Source organism: Xenopus tropicalis, chromosome 5 (assembly GCF_000004195.4).
Source record: "Xenopus tropicalis strain Nigerian chromosome 5, UCB_Xtro_10.0, whole genome shotgun sequence".
NCBI classification, from domain to species: Eukaryota; Metazoa; Chordata; class Amphibia; order Anura; family Pipidae; genus Xenopus; species Xenopus tropicalis.
The window spans coordinates 48,328,803-48,348,997 of record NC_030681.2 but is presented as its reverse complement, the minus strand read 5'-3'; the positions used below and the strand labels follow the sequence as shown (position 1 = coordinate 48,348,997).

The 20,195-nt window shown below is 34.3% G+C and overlaps 1 protein-coding gene across 1 annotated transcript; it reads left to right on the top strand.

Annotated features, from left to right (window-relative positions):
- Positions 1 to 1,347: 1,347 nt before the first annotated feature.
- On the top strand, positions 1,348 to 12,519 carry vip (vasoactive intestinal peptide). The gene is made up of 7 exons (XM_002936376.5): positions 1,348 to 1,691; positions 2,879 to 2,995; positions 5,426 to 5,566; positions 7,610 to 7,714; positions 9,702 to 9,833; positions 10,962 to 11,076; positions 11,669 to 12,519. Exons 2-7 carry the CDS (start codon positions 2,889 to 2,891, stop codon positions 11,675 to 11,677), a joined length of 609 nt encoding a protein of 202 aa, XP_002936422.2. The 5' UTR covers positions 1,348 to 1,691; positions 2,879 to 2,888; the 3' UTR covers positions 11,678 to 12,519.
- The last annotated feature ends 7,676 nt before the right edge of the window (positions 12,520 to 20,195 follow it).

The following is a 20,195-nucleotide window of genomic DNA, read 5'->3' as shown; positions in this document are numbered from 1 at the left end:
CCAAAATGATAAATAGCTGTGCCATTAACAATATCCCTTGCAGCAGAGTCTTAAAAGTGTTTGTTTAATAAAACAAGCACCTCAGCTATGGGTATACTGAAAGTTGCAACACTATGTAAACCATCATTCCGTACACTCCCAAATAAATTGTTGCATAATGAAAAAAAAGTAATTCTAAGCTGTTTTTCAATTAGCATGAACTAAAAAAGCCAAATGGTTATATGTAAACATCTCTGCAACTTAAACAGTGTGTCAGTTCCTTTCTGCACTCTCAATTCTGACTGCTACAACAATGTAGGACAATCCAACTCTCGATGAGCTGGCTGCTACTTTGTTTCAAAAGTCAGAACCAGAACTACAGAGAATAGCAAGGCACACACACTTTTAGTAGCAATAAAATAAACACATGTATACATATACATATATATATAGCATGAAATAATCCATGGCCGGCACACCCTTAAAATTCAAAAAAAATTTTTTTATTGAAAACTCATTGTTTTAAAAACCAACGTTTCGGTCCTCATTAGGACATATATATGTAAATAAGTATTTGTTTAATAAAACAAGCACCTCAGCTATGGGTATACTGAAAGTTGCAACACTATGTAAACCATCATTCCGTACACTCCCAAATAAATTGTTGCATAATGAAAAAAAAAGTAATTCTTAGCTGCTTTTCAATTTGCATGAACTAAAAAAGCCAAATAATTATTTGTAAACATCTTTGCAACTTAAACAGTGTGCCAGTTCCTTTCTACACTCTCAATTCTGACTGCTACAACAATGTAGCACAAGCCATCCCTGGATGAGCTGGCTGCTACTTTGTTTCAATAGTTAGAACCAGAACTACAGAGAATAGCAAGGCACACACACTTTTAGTAGCAATGAAATATACACATGTATACATATATATATATATATATATATATATATATATATATATGTGTGTGTGTGTAATTGTGTGTGTGTATATATATATACACACACACACAGTGAAATACAAAAAAATGAAAAATCATTGAAAATACAAAATGTGCCACTTTTTTGGGGCTCACTATCCATTTTCTACCATAGACTATTGCACTTGTAACAGCTCTGGAAGTTGTCTATTTTAGTATTGTGCAACGGGTGCCTAAAGAGAAGAGCAGATAAACCATCCCTGAAACATATAGCATCAAAGGATGTCTTGCTGCCCCTGAGCAAATCAGGGAGGCTGATTTCATTGCAGACGGGCAATCATAAGCTAAATAAATTAAGCGCTGCCTGTAGCATTTATGTTGTATGGGAAGTCGTTGATCACAAGCAACTTCATCTTCTTTGGACATCAGCAGGAAGGTGGTTGATGACGACTTTTTAGCGTGTTCCCGTGGGATCTGGAGTGACGTCTTCACAGAAGCCACTCGAGTTAGTGTTGTTGGCCAACCCTGCCCTTGCACTGGTTTTTATAGGAGCATCCCTTAGCCTGACACAGCTCAATGAGAGGAGGCAGCCTGACTGCAAGTCAAGAGCCAGAAGGAGAGCGCACCGCGTTAGCGACAAGAACTTTCCCCGGCTGCGCCTATAGCGGCATTTGCTAGACTTCAGCACCGCGGATAGCGCCTCATTGCCTCCTGTTGCTCCTGGTAGTGCTGAAACTTCCCACTCACTTGGAACCCAGGGCAAGAAGGGACCGGAGCGCTTGGCAGCCAGTGAGTACATGGATTTCTTAGAATTACCGAACCAATCGCACCACATGCATAGGAATGACTCTCTGCTTTAGAACAGAACGCTACTTAGCTTCTAGGAACGCCGCTCCAAAAATGTTCTTTTTTATTTGCTTAATGAAACATAATGCAATTCCCTGCAAGTATCCACTGCGATGAATTCAATACTTTCGATGGTTTTAAATTTATTTGTAAATGCTCTTGAAGCTAAAAGCCGTATTGCTTTGGTTATGTTTCTAGTTATAAACTAATGCAGCAGCCAGTTCCCTTCCAGCTGGCTTCTGCTACATTGTTTTATGAGAATGCTGTGGATTTGGATACTGTTATCAAGAGCTATTCGATTTACAAATGATTTTAAGAACATTGGGTATTTTGAATGAATGTATATTGGAAAGTTGTTTACAATAACATGTTCTTTCATTATGAAAAAAACAGTTTTTGGACAGAATTTACATTCTTTATGTGGCTGTGTTTTGTGTTGGTTTGTGTGAACTTTTGTTTCAAACAATTTATACTGTATGTATGTGTGTGTGTCTGAATGTGTGTCTATGTGTGTGTATATATCCTGTATGTATGTATATACACACACATCTATATCTATCTATTATATGTATAGGAAAGTTACTTAGAATAACATGCCCTTTCATTATGAAAAAAACTGTTTTTAAAAAGAATTTACATTATTTATGTGGCTGTGTTTTGTGTTGGTTTGTTTGAACTTGTGTTTTAAATAGTTTATACTGTATGTATGTGAGTGTGTGTCTGAATGTGTGTCTGTGTCTGTATACATCTATATCTATGTATTATATATATACCCCAACATAAATTAATTTAATTCTTATTGCTGTGTGGAACTTGCTGTAGTAGCTCTCCCTCCATAACAAATAATGCAAGTAGTCTATAGCCCATTAGTTCTTGGGTCTGAGGAGCTACAGAACTGAGTTAATTGTAGTGATTGCAACTTTGATCACAGCAGATATGATGCCAAACATGTTACTTGTATTGCAATACACAAGTAGATATGTTCAAAGATATAATTTCAATGATCAATCTGTCAGTCATACATCCCCTTAGTAGGGGTTGCAAGGGAATAGTTGACATGGTTATGCAAAAGTATTGCTTTATGCTTATTTTTGCAAGACATAAAGTGATTTGTGCTTGTGCTTAACCAGGGTTGAAGTTATGGAACACAGAAGCATCTTTCACCTTCTGGTATCTTTTACTCTCTTCAATGTATTCTGCTTAAGAGCCCGAGCATTGCCTCCCATGGGGACCTATTCAAATCCCAGGTAAAGTTGGGATCATTTGGGTATTGTGTGTAAAGCTGGGGTTATTTTTTTCAGTGAAAGTTTATTATGCCTTTTTTTTATATGTACAAGTATAGGTTTGTAAGGTCAGTTAGTCAGAAGGAATAATTTAGGTTTTACCGGCAATAAATAATAATTTTTGTGAAGAGATAGGATATGGTATATATAAGTGTCTCCTTCTATTATTTGTACAGGTTATTGTTGCTTGTTATCCAGATAAAAAAGTACTCAGTTCCCAGTATACAAGCTGCTTATAATCATAGTGACATTACACGTAAGGTGAATGTCAGTCATTGTTGGGCTATTACAAGTTGCAGTTTGACATGTCAGTGAATTAAGTTGTATAACATACTTCTGCCTATCTAGTGATTCATGGTAACTTCACTCTAACTCTAATAACCAAGGATTAATGAAGTGCTGAAGCCACAGGACTGTTTATTCTCTAGTGTTGACACGCAAACTGCAGATGCTTTAAAGGACTTAGCATTTAAAATCCCACAGTGATGTGGCACATTGGTATAGTCTTATTATCGCATAAGTCAAAAATTTGTATTTGTTCTTCATTCATGAATTGCACACCTTAGACAGAACCTTGCCCCAGGATAGCTGATCTGCTACAAGTGTTTAGACTGATTGATGCTTAGCTTTCCTGGCACGCGGCCCCATCCACATTATATTGATCTATCTTTTCCTAGAGGTAAATTCATAGTTATTCTCTATCAATAAATAATCCAGTTAATCATAATATCATATTTACTATGAAAAAAAGAACTGTTTCTGCCATTGCAGGACATTCAGTTATAGAATGTAGACTCTTCAGTTCACAAAAATGCAAGAACAATTGAAGGACCTGATGCTGGTAAATCCCAATTTGATGATAGCATCAAGTTGGTCAGTGTATAAATCATTCTGGATACATTTCTGTTTATTAACATTTCTGTGTGGGAAACCAATAGATTACTATACTTTATAGGCATTATGGCATATGATTGCTGGATTGCCTATGCCAGTTAGTGCACATATTGCAAATTTGTGGCCTAAACTGGTTTCTGTTAATATAGAAGGAATTCTATGGGTATAACTTAACATGTATATTAAATTCCAACGGATTTTTATAAGAAAAATAAGTTATAGTCAATTTTTAAATTTTAAGCACATTTCCTCTGGTTTTCATCACCCAATGCAATGGGATTATTGGTACAGACAATAATCTACTATTTTATCAGAATAGGGGTATAGTAGACCTAAGACTTTTACATATGCTATGTAAATTCATAAAAATAAACTTGTTTTTACAATAAGGTTTAAGGGACATGGAGGTACTGGAACTTTTTCTTAGTTTTCAATATGGATGAAAGTTGGAATATCTTAATGCTTAGCACTTGCATTGTGTCATTGGCCCCTTAGGCAATGCTCAAAATAACCTCCACCCAAGCTATTACATGGAATGGTAAATTACAAGGAGAAATGAGAAATCATGGATCGATCCTTGGAGGGGGGGGGGGGCACCAATGACTTTGCATCTTGTAACTGTGTGTCCCTTTATGATGATACATTAAAATACTATTGTTTTCTGGTTTTGAGTGGAGTAGTGTGGGAAATAGCCTGCATTCTTTGGGAGTCATGATGAAGAAAACTATAATTACAGCCCAGAAATTAAAATGTTAATGTCAAGAAATCAAGTAATTCATTGGTTAAAGAATAAAGCCAGAAAACACATGTATTAATCCACATTCTATCATTAAATTAAACTAATCTGTAGATAGATTTGAGATTTACAAACTGGTTTTGTGCAACATTAAGCTGTGTGCTATTAAAATGGTATGGATATCAGAGGAAAGTTATAGAAAGAAAAGATTTTCTTTCATGAAGCACCACTGTTTCCAGTTTTGGTTTTAGCCAATAGTCATCCTCTTGTTGCACATATTTGTTTTCCATTATCCTAGTAAAATAATATATATCTTTTTTTTAAATGGATAAGAATACATCTATTACATGACCTTACTGTTACAGTTTCAAAATGACCACTTTCCATTGAGGTAGAATTCTGTCTTTGTGGATTGAAGAGTTGACCATAGATTATAATAATGCCTTCTGGTTTCTGGTAACTAAAATAAATATATATACCAAATGGAAGAAAAAGTGGGATAAAGGTAAAGGAACTAATAATAGATGTGAATCAATTCCATTTTTTATAGACAGTTGCACCTGAAATACTCTATAAAATGTAATGCACTAAAATTAATGAAATATTTAATTTCATCTTGCATCTTGCATGGAGGTCTTTTTCTCCATCACAAAGGCAAAACTATTTTTGCGTAATATTTCTGCATAATTATTTGAAAGTGCAGTTTAGAAAATAACATTAAATTTTTCGTATTTTAACTTACATTATATCTATACCATAAATAGGCTGGGGAATCGGTTACCATTTGAGGGAGCAAGTGAAGCTGATCAGACTCAGGGGTCATTAAAACCAGACACAGACATGCTTCAAGACACGCTACCTGAGAATGACAAATTCTTTCTGGACATGTCTAGAGCAGTTGGCCGGTAAGTTAGTCTTATCAATGCTTTGAATATTATATCTTCTTAATGTTAAATACCTAACAATATTGTTGAGCACAAGTTATGTATTCATGAAAATGGCTGATCTTTTGTAGATAATACAGCCACTCTGTACTACTGCCACAAAACCACACTTAAAGGCTCATTTATCAACACTGGACATATTTGCAATTAGGTAGTAATCCATGGCAACCAATCAAATACTTGCTTTCATTGTTTTACCTGCAACTAATCACTGACAGGTTGCTATAGGTTTCTGCTCAGGTCCAAATTTGCCCAGTGTTGATAAATGAGCCCATACAAGTATTATCTAGATATACTTTTGAACATTATTGCCATTTTGTTAAAAACATTGCTTTGATAAGCAGCTGATTTTTAATGTTCTTGAGATATTTTAAGTAAGAAATCTGATAATGATAATAATGTCCCCTTTACATAAATAAGAGTTGACCATGTGTTTTACCATTTGCAATAACATGTGGGGACTTAAAAATAAACATTAGAATGAGTTGAATTGGTTTGGTGGTTGCATGTGACTGGCAAGTAACTTTTGAAATGCCGGACCACTGGCCAGTGGACTCAGCTTAAATATTTGAAAATTTACAAAATTAATCTATTATATTGATTAAGTACATAATGTGTGCCTGGATAATATTTGTAACAGAACACAATAGCAGTGGTTTGGTGATTGCACTTTAACAGAGAGCCCTGAGGGGCACATTAGTTATACATCCAAAACAAACAACACAAATAGCAATGGACAGATTACTGAGTCCTAATTAGTCTTTGAAAATAAAGACTATTAAGCATCTGCTTTGTTCCATATTAAATGTAGTTATTCATAAAACCAAAGAAAATATATTTGATATTGATTCTGCATTAAATGTATAAGTATGTGCACATTTAAGTGTGGTTAGTTACATTTCTTTAGTGTTCCAACTTCTGAGGACATAAATGTCCATAGAGAGTTAACAAGGAATTTCCACCAAATTAAAGTGGGAGTTTAACAAATGGTTGGAGTTGCCTATTCATAAGCTGTTTAATTGGATAGGCAACACGAGTTTCACCTGGAAATGTTAGGCTGAGGAGGGTGAAGAACAAGAACATCAAATAGCTGAAAATGTGAAAGGTATTGCATCTAAAATGATGCACAAATTAGAGACATGGGCATTGCCCACATAATATTAAATATTAAAGGGGAACAATCACAAAAAGTAAATTGTAATATAAGCTTCATCTCATGGAAATATAATTTTTTTTAGTTTAATCAATTAAAAAGTCTATACCATGTTGGAAATAATAAAGTTACTCTTAATTAAAGTTACACTATCCCACTATATGTACCTCTACATGCAGTAAGTTATGACATTGTCTAGGCTAAGGGAGCACACATCAATGTATTTAACCTGACTTGCAATCAAAATCTGACTCCAACTTCTGCATTAAGAGAGACATATTACTGAGAGGAGATACTAAAGGGTAACTTGATTATTTAAGGAATGGTACAACATTTTTAATTGATGATATTTATAAAGTTTTTCATCTTCATGAGATAAAGCTCATATTAAAAGGTTCTCTGCAATAGTTCCCCTTTACAGTTTAAGCTTGTTAATACACTATGGTAAACAAAATGAGATGCTAAACCTGATGTTTGCTACCATGTGATCAGATCTTGTGAGCTAAATAGAAGAGATGTCAGAAGTTGATTTAATGCATGACAATTGAAAAGGTTTGTGTGTGATACAAATAAGGAAGGAGGGAACCAAATAGAAAGGAGAGGGGTGGCATTGAATGTTGGATAGTTGAGTGCATCATGGACCACATCAAGGTTAGATAAATAATGAAAAAGAGGAGGTTGATTTCTGTTGATCTTATAAGTTAGGTAGGTTCTTGTTCATGAGATTTGTTAGGAAAAGGTATAAAATACTTTTTGGATGCAGTATAGATAACATGGATTTACTTTGTATAATGAAGACATGATTTGGCTAACACTAGCTGCTATTTGATTTTGCATAATTAATTGGCAAGAACATCAAGGCACGCTGATGGGCTCTTCACTAGTGGATACAGCAAGCTTTTGGGTCAGCTTTCTGCAAGAAGATATCTAGAGTCTTTGATTGGGAAAAGAGTAAGGTAAGCAAATATGTTATATACTTGTAAATATTTTTTTTTTTTAAATTGTTCTTTAATATTCTCTGTCAGTATTACCTTGGAGAGAAGACACCAGTAGCAGCTACTTTTCGTGGTTACAAAAATAGACAATGCTGATAATTTACTGATAATTGTCTGTACGTGTTTTAGCAGAAGCAATTGTCACTATTGTCTATGGCAGAGTATTTTCTGGCAATTAGTAGCTTTGACAAGTAGCTGCTACTAAGTAGCTTTTTGCCCTAAAAAATTCTAGATTGTTATATTGTTAGTTTTTTACACTGTGGCATTTTGATTGTCTGGCACAAGATAACAGGAGACTATTGTCAGATAATTATTAAAATTGTGTATACATAAAAATGAATGGGTCTGTGGAAATACTCAGTTATGAGTGTGCATGCAAAGTTATCCATTTGATTAAATATATATGCTTGTGTTATATCTATGTTGGGTGCATTTGTGCACAGCATAGAGGAACCATTGTTGGGGCATAGCAAAAGAGTTGTAAATAGAATTTTAAATCATATAGCTGCATGAAGAGTGAATCTCGGTTTCTAATATGTTTTGTTTTTAGAAAGTACATTAATAATTATTTTTACAAAGACTGAAATTTTGATACCCTATAATGTATTAAAGACCACTGAAAGTTGAAGACTTTTTTCTTGTTTATATATACAGATGTACAGATTATCCTCAATTAAATGTTTAGCTTGATCCTACATATGGGACAATGGATTTTATTGTATTGTTGCTTAAGGCTTAATGCTGAATAACTTGAAAATATGTTTGCAGTTACTTACAAATGAAAAATAGTTGTTACTCCTTAAAGGCTTTCACTCTTGAAACTTAAGACCCCTCAAGTATAACAAAACCTCTTACTAAGCATAAGATATAAATAATGTCTCTTAGGCACATAGGAATTACTCCCCTACCGAGAGCTCTAGCTTCCCAATGGCAATGAAAAATAATGCTTCTATAGCTGTCTCTTACAGTTCCGTATCTTTCTGATCATGGCCACTCTGTAGCTGGTGTCTTTGACACTGCATTTGCTCAGTGTGTTAGGAGGGTGGGCAGAAAAAGACTGCATAAATATACTGAGCTGCAGAGGAGAACTTAAACGCATTTAAAGACATTGATCTCTGCTGTCAGCTGGCCAATTTACTTTCAGGCTGTCATAGTAGTCTAGTACATGAGGTACATTATTATTATTATTAACCTTTATTTATATAGTGCTGACACGTTTACATAGCACTTTACAGAGAGCATACATCATTCTCATCAGTTCCTGTCCCAGCAGAGCTCCATCAGGGCAAGGCAAATATACTGGATTAGGGGGAGGATAGAGAACATATTTCAGTTAAAGATATTGATTAGTAATCTAATTTCAAGCTAGGCAAAAGTATAAAATGACGTGTGTTGTAAAATTCTGACCCACTGGGAAGAGCTCTGACACAAAGTGATTCTGTACCACAGTAACAAGATTTGACTTGCTTTTACTTGCTTTATATTTTAGTGAAGAATAATGTTTACTCATTTTGTATTTTAGGTCTATATTTTAGGTCTATAATTTGTTTGTTATCTAATGACAACATTAGTTTGAAATTCCTTGTGTGTCTTTGTGGGGAATGCCTGAGCTGCCAAAGTTTCATACTATCTCTCTGTCAAGATCAAACTGAGGAAGCTATTACTAATCCAGCTTTACATTACCTTACCAATTGTGACTGTTTTGCACTTACCAAGGAACCAGTAACAATAGACCCCGCCCCTTAGCTGCTAACCTGATGCCTTCCTGTAGGGTATTTATAACGTTATCATTACATGTTGGCTAGTAGAGGTTATAAACTCTGAACCTGTCATCATAACAATAATACTTTCATAGGGGAAGCAAATACAGTTTATTTATCTCTAAACACTTCTAAATGAGCAAGTTCACACATTTTATGTGATTTTCTTTTCTTTTTTTCCTTTTAAGCAACAATGTGGTAGAAGACCAGGTACCTGTAAAGCGCCACTCTGATGCTGTGTTCACTGATAACTACAGCAGATTCAGGAAACAAATGGCTGTAAAGAAATACTTGAATTCTGTATTGACTGGAAAGAGAAGGTATTTATAACACAGAACTTGGAAATTTATTGCTGTGAAAGACGTCATATATGCAACATAAGGGGCAGAGGCCAACATTACAGAACAGCCCTCTAATTTCTTAGCTATTATTATATTACTCCCAGATCTATCCTTCGATCCTTCCTTTCCATAGATTCCATTAAATCATCTTTTTAGTGTATCAGTGATTGCTTTGCTACAGTACATTTTTATTCCTTTTTGCTAGATCATATTGCCCATCCATTTGAAACTTTTATGTTATCAATTTGATTTAAAAAAAAAGTCCCACTCATCCAAGACAAAGAAAATATGTGTGTCATATTGTAAAAAGTTGAACAACATACACGATTAAAATCTGCTCTTGTGGTATTTTCTATACAGAAATTCCAAATAAACTTCAATTCAGATTAATTTACATTGTCCAGTGTGGTCATAAATAGTTAATAAAACAAAAAAACAAGAGTATTGGAATCCAATTGTACAATGTAACTTATTCCAGTTATCATTAGGTCAAATGTGGAGTTGCTCTACATCTTTTTTATCAAAGCTATAATTAAATACAGGTATAGGACCCATTATCCAGAATGCTCGGGACCAAGGGTATTCCGGATAAGGGGTCTTTCCGTAATTTGGATCTCAACACCTTAAGTCTACTAAAAAATCAATAAAACATTAATTAAACCCAATAGGGTTGTTTTGCATCCAATAAGGATTAATTATATCTTAGTTGGGATCAAGTACAAGGTACCGTTTTATTTCTACATGGAAAAAGGAAATCAGTTTTAGAATTCTGAATTATTTGATTATAATGGAGTCTATGGGAGACGGGCTTTCCGTAATTCGGAGCTTTCTGGATAATGGGTTTCCGGATAAGGGGTCTGATACCTGTATAATATTTAAATATTTAAGTACACTTAAATGATGGAGATCTAAATTACAAAGAGACCCGTTAACATGTCCCATACTGATAACATGTCCCATACCTGTAATTATATCTATTTCACTGTAAAATAACTTAAAGAAATTTCTCTTTGCTTATTGCCTAATATTCATCTTATAAAATATTTTAAAGTTTTTGAATAATTCCCATTAATTTTCTATATTTATTTTATTCTTGTGGCATTTCAGTCAAGAAGACATTGATCCTGCAAGTCTTCGAGAAAATACAGATCTAAGTCAACCACCATTTTCAGACAACTATGATGATGCCACGCTAAATGAACTCTTAAACCACCTCCCTTTGGTAAGTTTTTAAGCTTTATAATTAATAAACACTTTCTATGTCTTTTTGAAATAACATTTCAAAAACAAATTGCCACAACGGCCAGATGAAATGTATTAGTTAAGTGTTAATGTGACATGTATAAATTTTCCATGACTTTCTATAACTTAAATACTGTATTGACCATGCTGAAAAGCAAATTTAGGATATGTGTGTGTATGTATATATATATATATATATATATATATATACTTATATATTTACACAAATCATAAGTTCTCATACTCACACTGACCAGAGCTCTTCCTCATTGGACAAATGTTGCCCTGGTGCAGTAACCTAGAGTGACCAATAAGAAATGAGCTGATCAGTTGATATGGGTCATTGCATGAGGTCAAAGGAAATTGACCTTAGGAGTTATTATCTATGCTACATTTTCAATTAAGCTAGTGGCAATTAAAGAGACTTGAAGGACAAATTAGGTGGTCTTGATAAGGGTTCCTTTTAGACTCTTACTAACATTACTGTATATTAGGCATTGTATTATGAAATCTAAAATGTACAATGTGTTGTAATACAACTGACCTGTCTTTTCTCTTTCTCTTCTTTGCAGAATCTTTAAGAGACAACATCTGGCAACTGAATCACAAGAACAACTTGACTATATTTTTCAGTTTGACATAGTCTTTCAAACACTGAATTCAGTATTCAAACCAAAACAAATGTTGTGAGGTGAAAATTGTGACAAATATGTTTCTTATATTTAAAAGTTGATGTTTACACTGTAAATATAATTTTAGAGAGCTCTACCTACAGCTGTACATAGTATGCAAGTCTTTTATTCATGGAAATGCTGTGATTTCATATGCTTTAAAACCTTTTATTTCAATAAATGCATATAAAACATAAACACAAAGGAGAGGAAAGTGTTAAGATTTTTAGATTGATACATTGAGGGAAAGTATGTGAGTAGAATAAGGTATGTAACGTAAAACTTTGCTACTACATACAGAAAAAAGAAAGTATTCGCCAATGTTATAGAGAAGCAGAATGAAACATATATTGGATTTTATATGTACAAAGCACCTACAGTATAGAAAATATAAAAAAAGACATATCTCATGAATTGTACTTTATTTTACTTTTTACTTTTTTATTTGAAATAATTTAATCAATTAAAAAGAGGCTGAATGTATCTGTCATTTCATCATTATATGTGAGTGATAAGTTGTGGCTCTTGAAAGGTTAAGACGTGCCTAAGGGGAGATTGCAGGGAGAGATTTGTTTAATGTAAAAATTTATCTACAGTTTAAATATTCAAAAAAGAAAATGTGTATATCTTTGCTGATGACAGCATTACTTATATATAAAGTGGATACTGGGAAATTACAATATTTTTTCAAAATGAATGTAACTTATGAAATATGCAGATAATAAAGAGATTTTATCATCACTGCAAATTCAGATGGTTTTGCACTTCGGTTGTGTCATATTCATTTTATATGAGATGATACTATATGGCATTCCTTTTATGACTTTTATCCCGATACCTGCACTTTATATATAACACATTCCATGCTTTGCATTACTGAGTATCACTGGTAAAAGCCTCTTCGTATAAAGAGCAAGTAAAATTAAATTCTTCTGATATCGGTTGCAAACCCTGCAAAGGTTATAAAATAATGAAAACAGTGAGCTATTTGTAACAAAAACAAAACATCTGGAACTAAAATAAAGAATACCCACAGCAATTTAGGAATGCAAGAGGCATCTTTAGCATTTACCATAAAGGGCACAGGGCGAATTCCTATGGAAATTAGATGGGCTCCGGCTCAGCTGTGGCTTTCCCCAGTTTTTTATTCTTGACTTGGATTTTCATTTTGGGGAGGTTTGCAATCATTGTTCAATTGTACCATCACTACAGAGATAAGGAATGGCTTAGTATTGACAGTACTGGGCACTCAAGCTAGATCTGATAACACTAATAACACTGATGTCTGCAGGTCTCATCCTGTGGAGGGATAACCTACAACATGCACTGACTGGGTGACAAGATTATCATTTTAAGAACATGAATAAACCACTGTCGAAGGGGTGTGATAAAGAAAGCAATGTAAATCCACTCATGTATATGAGGAGGAAGAGGCTCAGCTTATGGGATAATTAGAAAATGCTGCAAATTAGAGACAAGTCTTAATAATGAGAGATTTTTATTACAGACTAGAATTATCTGCAGTACAATAATGCCAGCACATTGAATGGAAGCAAGTTTATACTTTTGCAGCATGATAATTCCATGTTAAAGACTGGTAAGCAACTTACCAGGCATGATGATATATTGGATTTATTGATATCTAACAACTCAGAACAAATTACAAAAGTACAAGCACTAGAGCACCTAGTTAATAGATACTATAATGGTATGGTATGTAATATAAGTTGCAAATAACATACACTGGGCAAACAAAGACTCTAAAGAGAGCAGTTTGGTGAGAATTTTAGCAGCACTGATCCAAAGCTAATATGGTCTGTAGCTTCAAAACTAAACATTTTAAATAATAAAGGTGATTTACAAAACTGTTTTGTTTCTCACTAGACTACTGTCTAAAGTTGAACATCCCCTTTAAGATTACTACTTCAGTGTATTGCTTGGGATGTTAGGTTCTAAAAGCACAGAAAAGATATTATCCTTTGAAATTATATTTATTTATAATAACTGTCAATTTATTCCTTTAGAATGGAATGCAAAAGCAATAAGGACCACCCTATGTAGCTTAAATCAGGCATTTAAAAAGCCCAGCTGTCAATCATAGATTGTCTGTACCACATCTATGTATTAGGCATAGAGGCAGGGCAGACAATTACTTTCACTTCCCCCCCCTCCTCAGCTTCTAAATTTGTAGCCAGTGCATGGGCATATGCATCAGGTCCCCCATTCTGGTGCATACACAAGATTTTAGGGTAATAGAATGCTTGCCTTAATAATAGCGTTCAAAAAATGGTGTCGGCCTGCTTGCTGTTGTTGTGTATTTCTGAGACTGATGGAACAAGTTTTGTAATGTTTACATAGTGTAAGTAAAGTGTATTTTGCTTGACCAATACAATAGAATACAATAGGAATTTGGAAATATTACTTAGGTTGACAGGTCCCCTTTAGACAAATGTACTTAATAATTTCTTTTACCTCAATATATACAAAAGAGGAGCCACAGTTACAGGACCCACCATGTAGCAGTACAGATAACACAGCTTAAACAAGTTGTTAGTGTCTCTTATTTAAATGTTTTGGCATAGTTAATGTGAAAGAATGGTTGCTGTATCTGGCATACATCCTTAAAGGAGAAGGAAAAGCTAAGTCACTTGGGGGTGCCAAAATGTTAGGCACCCCCAAGTGACTTTAATCGCTTACCTTGTACCCTGGGCTGGTGCCCCTGTTAGGAGAAAACAGCACCAGCCCAGGGTACCTGCAGCGCTTCCTGCTTCCTGTTTTGCACTTGCGCATGAGTGAAAAGCCCAACTTTAACAAGAAAGTCAGCTTTTCACTCTACTGCGCATGCGTCAGCCAAGGGATTTTGCCGGCAGAAGAAAGAGGAAGAAGGAAGTGCTACGCTCCAGGTACCCAGGGCTGGTGCTGTTTTCTCCTAACATGGGCACCAGCCCGGGGTACAAGGTAAGCGATTAAAGTCACTTGGGGGTGCCTAACATTTTGGCTCCCCCAAGTGGCTTAGCTTTTCCTTCTCCTTTAAGTAACTAGAAAGCTTAGTTCAGTTTTAGCCAGGCACTTTTGCTGATTTTCTCATATTCCCTTTTGTCTCATATGGAAAGTTTATATAATCCCAATATTTAAAAATGGATTAGTATTTCACATTGGCAATTAGAGGCCTGTACATCTGACATCTGTAGTGGATAAGATATTGAGGTATCAGACTTAAAATTGTATTCTGGAGAATGACATTAAAAAAGTAATCACGGTTGGGTTATGAAGGGCAGATCATGTCAAACAAATTGTTTTATTAATGGTGCCCAATATGTTACTTCCCTCCCTTTTATTTAGTTTTAGTTGAATGGCATTGGTCAACAGAATAATTTTCCAATAAGATTCCTGTCTTCTCTAAGGGACTTAGCTCTCATTAATTGCTTTTGGGCTTGAAGTTTCCACAGGTTTTTTAGTTGCAAACTCATTATAGGACAGGGCTTATAGGAAAACCTGATGTATTGTAGTGTATTATGGCCATGGCTAATGTATAAGGGAATAGCTAGGGTCGATCTAGGCAATGATAAAAATGTCTGAAATGTCTGAAGCAAATAGATCCCTCAAAGATGTATACCTGGGAGTATGAGAGGACATGATGTTTATGGGATGATGATCAGTCGTACTGTATTCCATACATACTCCAATAGATTCCTCTTTATTATTCAACTTGTAAGATCTTTTGTGAATTCTGTGTTTTATTTGTGAATTTGAAATTAATAAAAAGCAGATAAATCTATTTTCTTAATCAGGCTAACTGGTCCAGTAATATTAAGGTGTTCATTTTAACTGTAATTCAGTGGGAGAGCTTGGTAATGGTTTTAAGGAAAAAATACCAATTTTGTCTTAATAGTGCACAATTCATTAGTTGCTGGTGTGGAGGCAAAGTTAAGCAAGATCTCTATACTTAATGCCTTTATATTTTAGACCATTTGCGAAATCAACAGCTCAACGGGCAGAATGGTGCAGAGCACAGCTAGCTGCTCTGAAAAGGGTCTGAAGAGCATTTGTTTGGGAGACATCAAAAGAGGTGGTTAGCTATGCCTGGGAATCGACTTTTTATATAAATACTGTATAAATGTATAAATATACCCCTACATTGTTTATTGGTTGGGCATGACTACATTACCTATTAAAGGAAAACTATACCCCCAACAATGTAGGTCTCTATAAAAATATATTGCATAAACAAGCTCATATGTAAAACCCTGCTTCATTTAAAAAATATACTTTAGTAGTATGCGCTTTAGGGTACTCTTTAATAGAAAATAGGGCCGCCTCCTGGGATCATAGGATTCACAGGGCATACAAACAAGCCAAGGCACACATACATGCTAGGCCACATCAACCTATAAATGGCTTTTGCTTCCACACTACATCCTGTTACAGTCAGAGCTGCATTATTTCTGGTCATATGATCTCTGAGGGAGCACACAGCCCATCACTAAATGGTGGGTCAAGGGAAAGGATGTAAAAGGGCAATATTTATTGATATATATATTCCAGTTTGACAAGATTCTTTAATAGGTCACTTAACATAATATAAACTATCGGTTAAGTATTCATTCTGGGGGTATAGTTTCCCTTTAAGGTGTGAAAGCATTTATCAGGGCAGTATGTAAATTTGAAAGCACTTCAGTTAAATCAAATCATACATATTTTTTAACACAGACCTTAGTGTTTGTTTATGGTTTTTGTAAATAAATAGTACAACATATTAAAAAAATGGGCATATGATACATTACTCAATCATTACTCAACAGAGATTCAAAACAGAACACATCTGAGGCTCACATCTGATGAGCAATAAGAATAGAATGATTCAATTAGTAATGCTCTCTTGTCTAGACAGTATTAGGTGAATGTGTTGCGCCTAACATATTCTCATAATATATCATAATTTCTGAACTCTGGTAACAGACTTGTTTCTAAATAGGTTTTCATTTGCTTCATTCAAGTAAATATAGGAGGAATTGTTTTTTAACCGATGTGAATGAAACATTTTTTCATATTTAACCATTTTTTATGTTTAAGCTTGTAATGTTGCTTATGGAGCCAGAGTTTTTCCCTATACAGTAAACGACACCCATGTGTAAATTAATAGCATACAATTTCTTTTCTACTTCGGAATAAAGACTATACAGACACATGGGACGTATCTCACTTTGCTGTTTCGTTTCCATTTCTGAGGATGTATTAAAAAGATGCACCTGGGTTAACAGAAATTACAACTTGACATGAAAGTAAATATAGAAATGTAATTTTTAGTACATATTTTAAGTTACTATTACACAGATACAGTAATTGCATGAAGCAGATGGGATAAATATTTTGATAACCAATAATACTTTCTCATCTCATTCTACTGAATGAAAAATCCAAAGTATGCAGTACAATTTGTTAAACCAGTTAATTATTCCTAAAGCAAAAAGAAATAAACACTATACAACTGATCTGGGGTATTTAGTTAGTAATTTTTTTAGTACAGGTATAGGACCCATTATCCAGAATGCTCAGGACCAAGGGTATTCCAGATAAGGGGTCTTTTGGTAATTTGTATCTCCATACCTAAAGTCTACTAAAAATCAATAAACCATTAATTAAACCCAATAGGATTGTTTTGCATCCAATAAGGATTATTAATATCTTAGTTGGGATCAAGTACAAGGTCCTGTTTTATTATTACAGAGAAAAAGGAAATCAATTTCTCAATTATTTGATTAAAATGGAGTCTATGGGAGACAGGCTTTCCATAATTTGGAGCTTTCTGGACAACTGGTTTCCAGATAACAGATCCCATACAAGTTACAATATATTGTCATTACAGGTAATGGTGGATTGTTATTGCTGCAGCTTTTTCCAGGAAAAGTTTCATCAGTTCCAATAAGATCACTGTAAATAGCCTACAGACTAGGATTCATTCTTAGTAAGATGAACATGATGATTTCAATGGATGTGGCAGTACCAGAAAAAGTCAACATTTAAGTATTTACACATTGCTTCCACACAGGTTTGTTTTAAGCAATTTATATACCATGTTATTGCTTGTAAAAATTCTGATAATTTTAAAATTCAAAAGGGACCTTGAGAAATGGGTGATTGTTGGGTTACATTTAACGGGGTGCCCCATGACTCAGTGCCCTGTGAGACACAAAACACGTAGGACTAGCAGAGATGTTGAACTTTTAAATGTATTTTCAATAAAATATTTTTTTTAATTTTGTGACCCTTACAGAGTGCACTGATGCCTCCATGTTGTTTTAGCTTTACTGTACACAGAGTCACACCTTCAATCTCGCTTGAATTTATCATCTCATTTACCGTGTACAAAACAGGAACAAATAATAATCAATGATAAACTTGTTTATGTTGTTTAACACCTTGGGGCAAATTTACTAATCCACAAACGTCCGAAAAGCGCCCGAATGCGTTTTTTTTCGTAATGATCGGTATTTTGCGAATTTTTCGCGAATTGTCGCAAATTTTTCGAGCTCAATACGAAAAAGTGGCGACAATTCGCACAAGTCGTAACAGCTACGAAAAAGTCGCGAAATACTGATCACGAAACCAGTGACGAAAAAATTGCAAAAAATACAAAAAAGTCGCAAAATGTTCGTTTCTAATGCGATTTTTTCCCATTCGGGATTCGGATTCGTGGATTAGTAAATCAGCCCCCTTGTCTCAAACTCCAGTGTTACACACAGGAGCAAGTTTACTTGAGTTTTAATGTCTGTTCTACTGCAACTAATCAAACCCCACCCACCCCAAACTGAGCCAAATCTAAATGCATTGCAGCTTCTGGAAAACTTGCCACGACCCCTTTAGCCCTACCACATTGATATTTAGCACGTGGAAATGCAAAAACAATACAAAATTAAACCACTGCAATTAAACAACCCACACTTTCAGATAACAGATAATAAAAGCTACTTATCCTTTTTGTTGCATTGCTGCTTTATTCAGACACCAACCACATAACCCCCTAAAATATTTATAAATATACTGTATATAGAAATATATATTTATATTTCTGTTGATCATTAGTTGCTCTTTCCTATTAATTGATTTATATTTTACAACGTAGGCTTAGTGATGTGTTGTACAATAGTTAAGAATAATGTATCAGTCTGCTTCTTGCTCTAATTGTCTGCTAAATATATTTGTTTCAGCATTCATTTAATCCTTCTCTTTATCCTTTCCATACAGTATGACTCAGTTACCACAGGGCTAAGTATTTAAGGCATGGCAAAAGTCCAGCCTAAATTTTTATTTTCAAGAGGAAGCATCTTTCTCATAAGCTTCTCCCTTAGAAAAACGCAGCACCAACATCTGTTCACTCATTTCCCTTGTAACCAAATTACTTAAATGTCAATTAAGCTTTGATGTGGAATAGGAAATGGCAGACCACTTTGCAATGCTTTATCTTACTCAAGGAGCGTGAAAATATTTATGCATTTAACTATAATAAGATGTTTCCATTAATGTATTTATTTCATAGCAGTTTATTGATCAAAACTGAAATATAATTTATTTATTGAATGTAATCACCATTTCATTCATGATGTATGTTTGATCAGCTGATTTATTTTTGTAAAGTGGTAATAAAACTGTGCAAGTCTCACTGGCAAATGTTTTGACAAAAGTGCTGTTTATTAAACAATAAGATAAAGTATTATAATGTACTAAATAATAAATATAAGATAAAATGCTTGGGCTCCAACTGCTTACAGCATTTGAAAGTGCATAAATGTAAGCATATGTTAAGGGTTAAACTCCTATTTGGATCTGGTAAGTGAATAGATACTATTAGCATCATGTCAAATTTGTGTATTATGCATTTGATTAGTATGTATGTATGTACAGTATGTATGTATAATTTTATTTATAAAGCGCCACAAGGGTACGCAGCGCTGTACAGTCTTACAGAATACAAAATTACACACAGGGAGGACAAGTGATATAATAAATAAATACATATATATATATATACAGTATATAAGTGCCATGTGGTATGAGACACAGTAGGAAGTACAGTATCAATTTGCTGTGTGGGTAATGTGATTTACAATAGGGGTTACATGTACATTTGTACATTATTGGTACCAAGGGGGCTCATCTTTATATATTTGAACTAAACAAAAGTAAAACAAATATGATGTGTGACTATTATACAAAATAAATGAAACCCCAGCTTCTTCATTTTTGTTTTTATAATTACCATTATTTTAATGATTTCAGCCTTGGATTCCTGATACCCATAGGGGCTGATTTACTAATCCACGAAAGGTCCGAAGGCGTCCAAATGCGTTTTTTTTCGTAATGATCGGTATTTTGCGATTCGTTTTCCAATCGGAATTTTTCCAATTCGGATTCGGATTCGTGGGTTAGT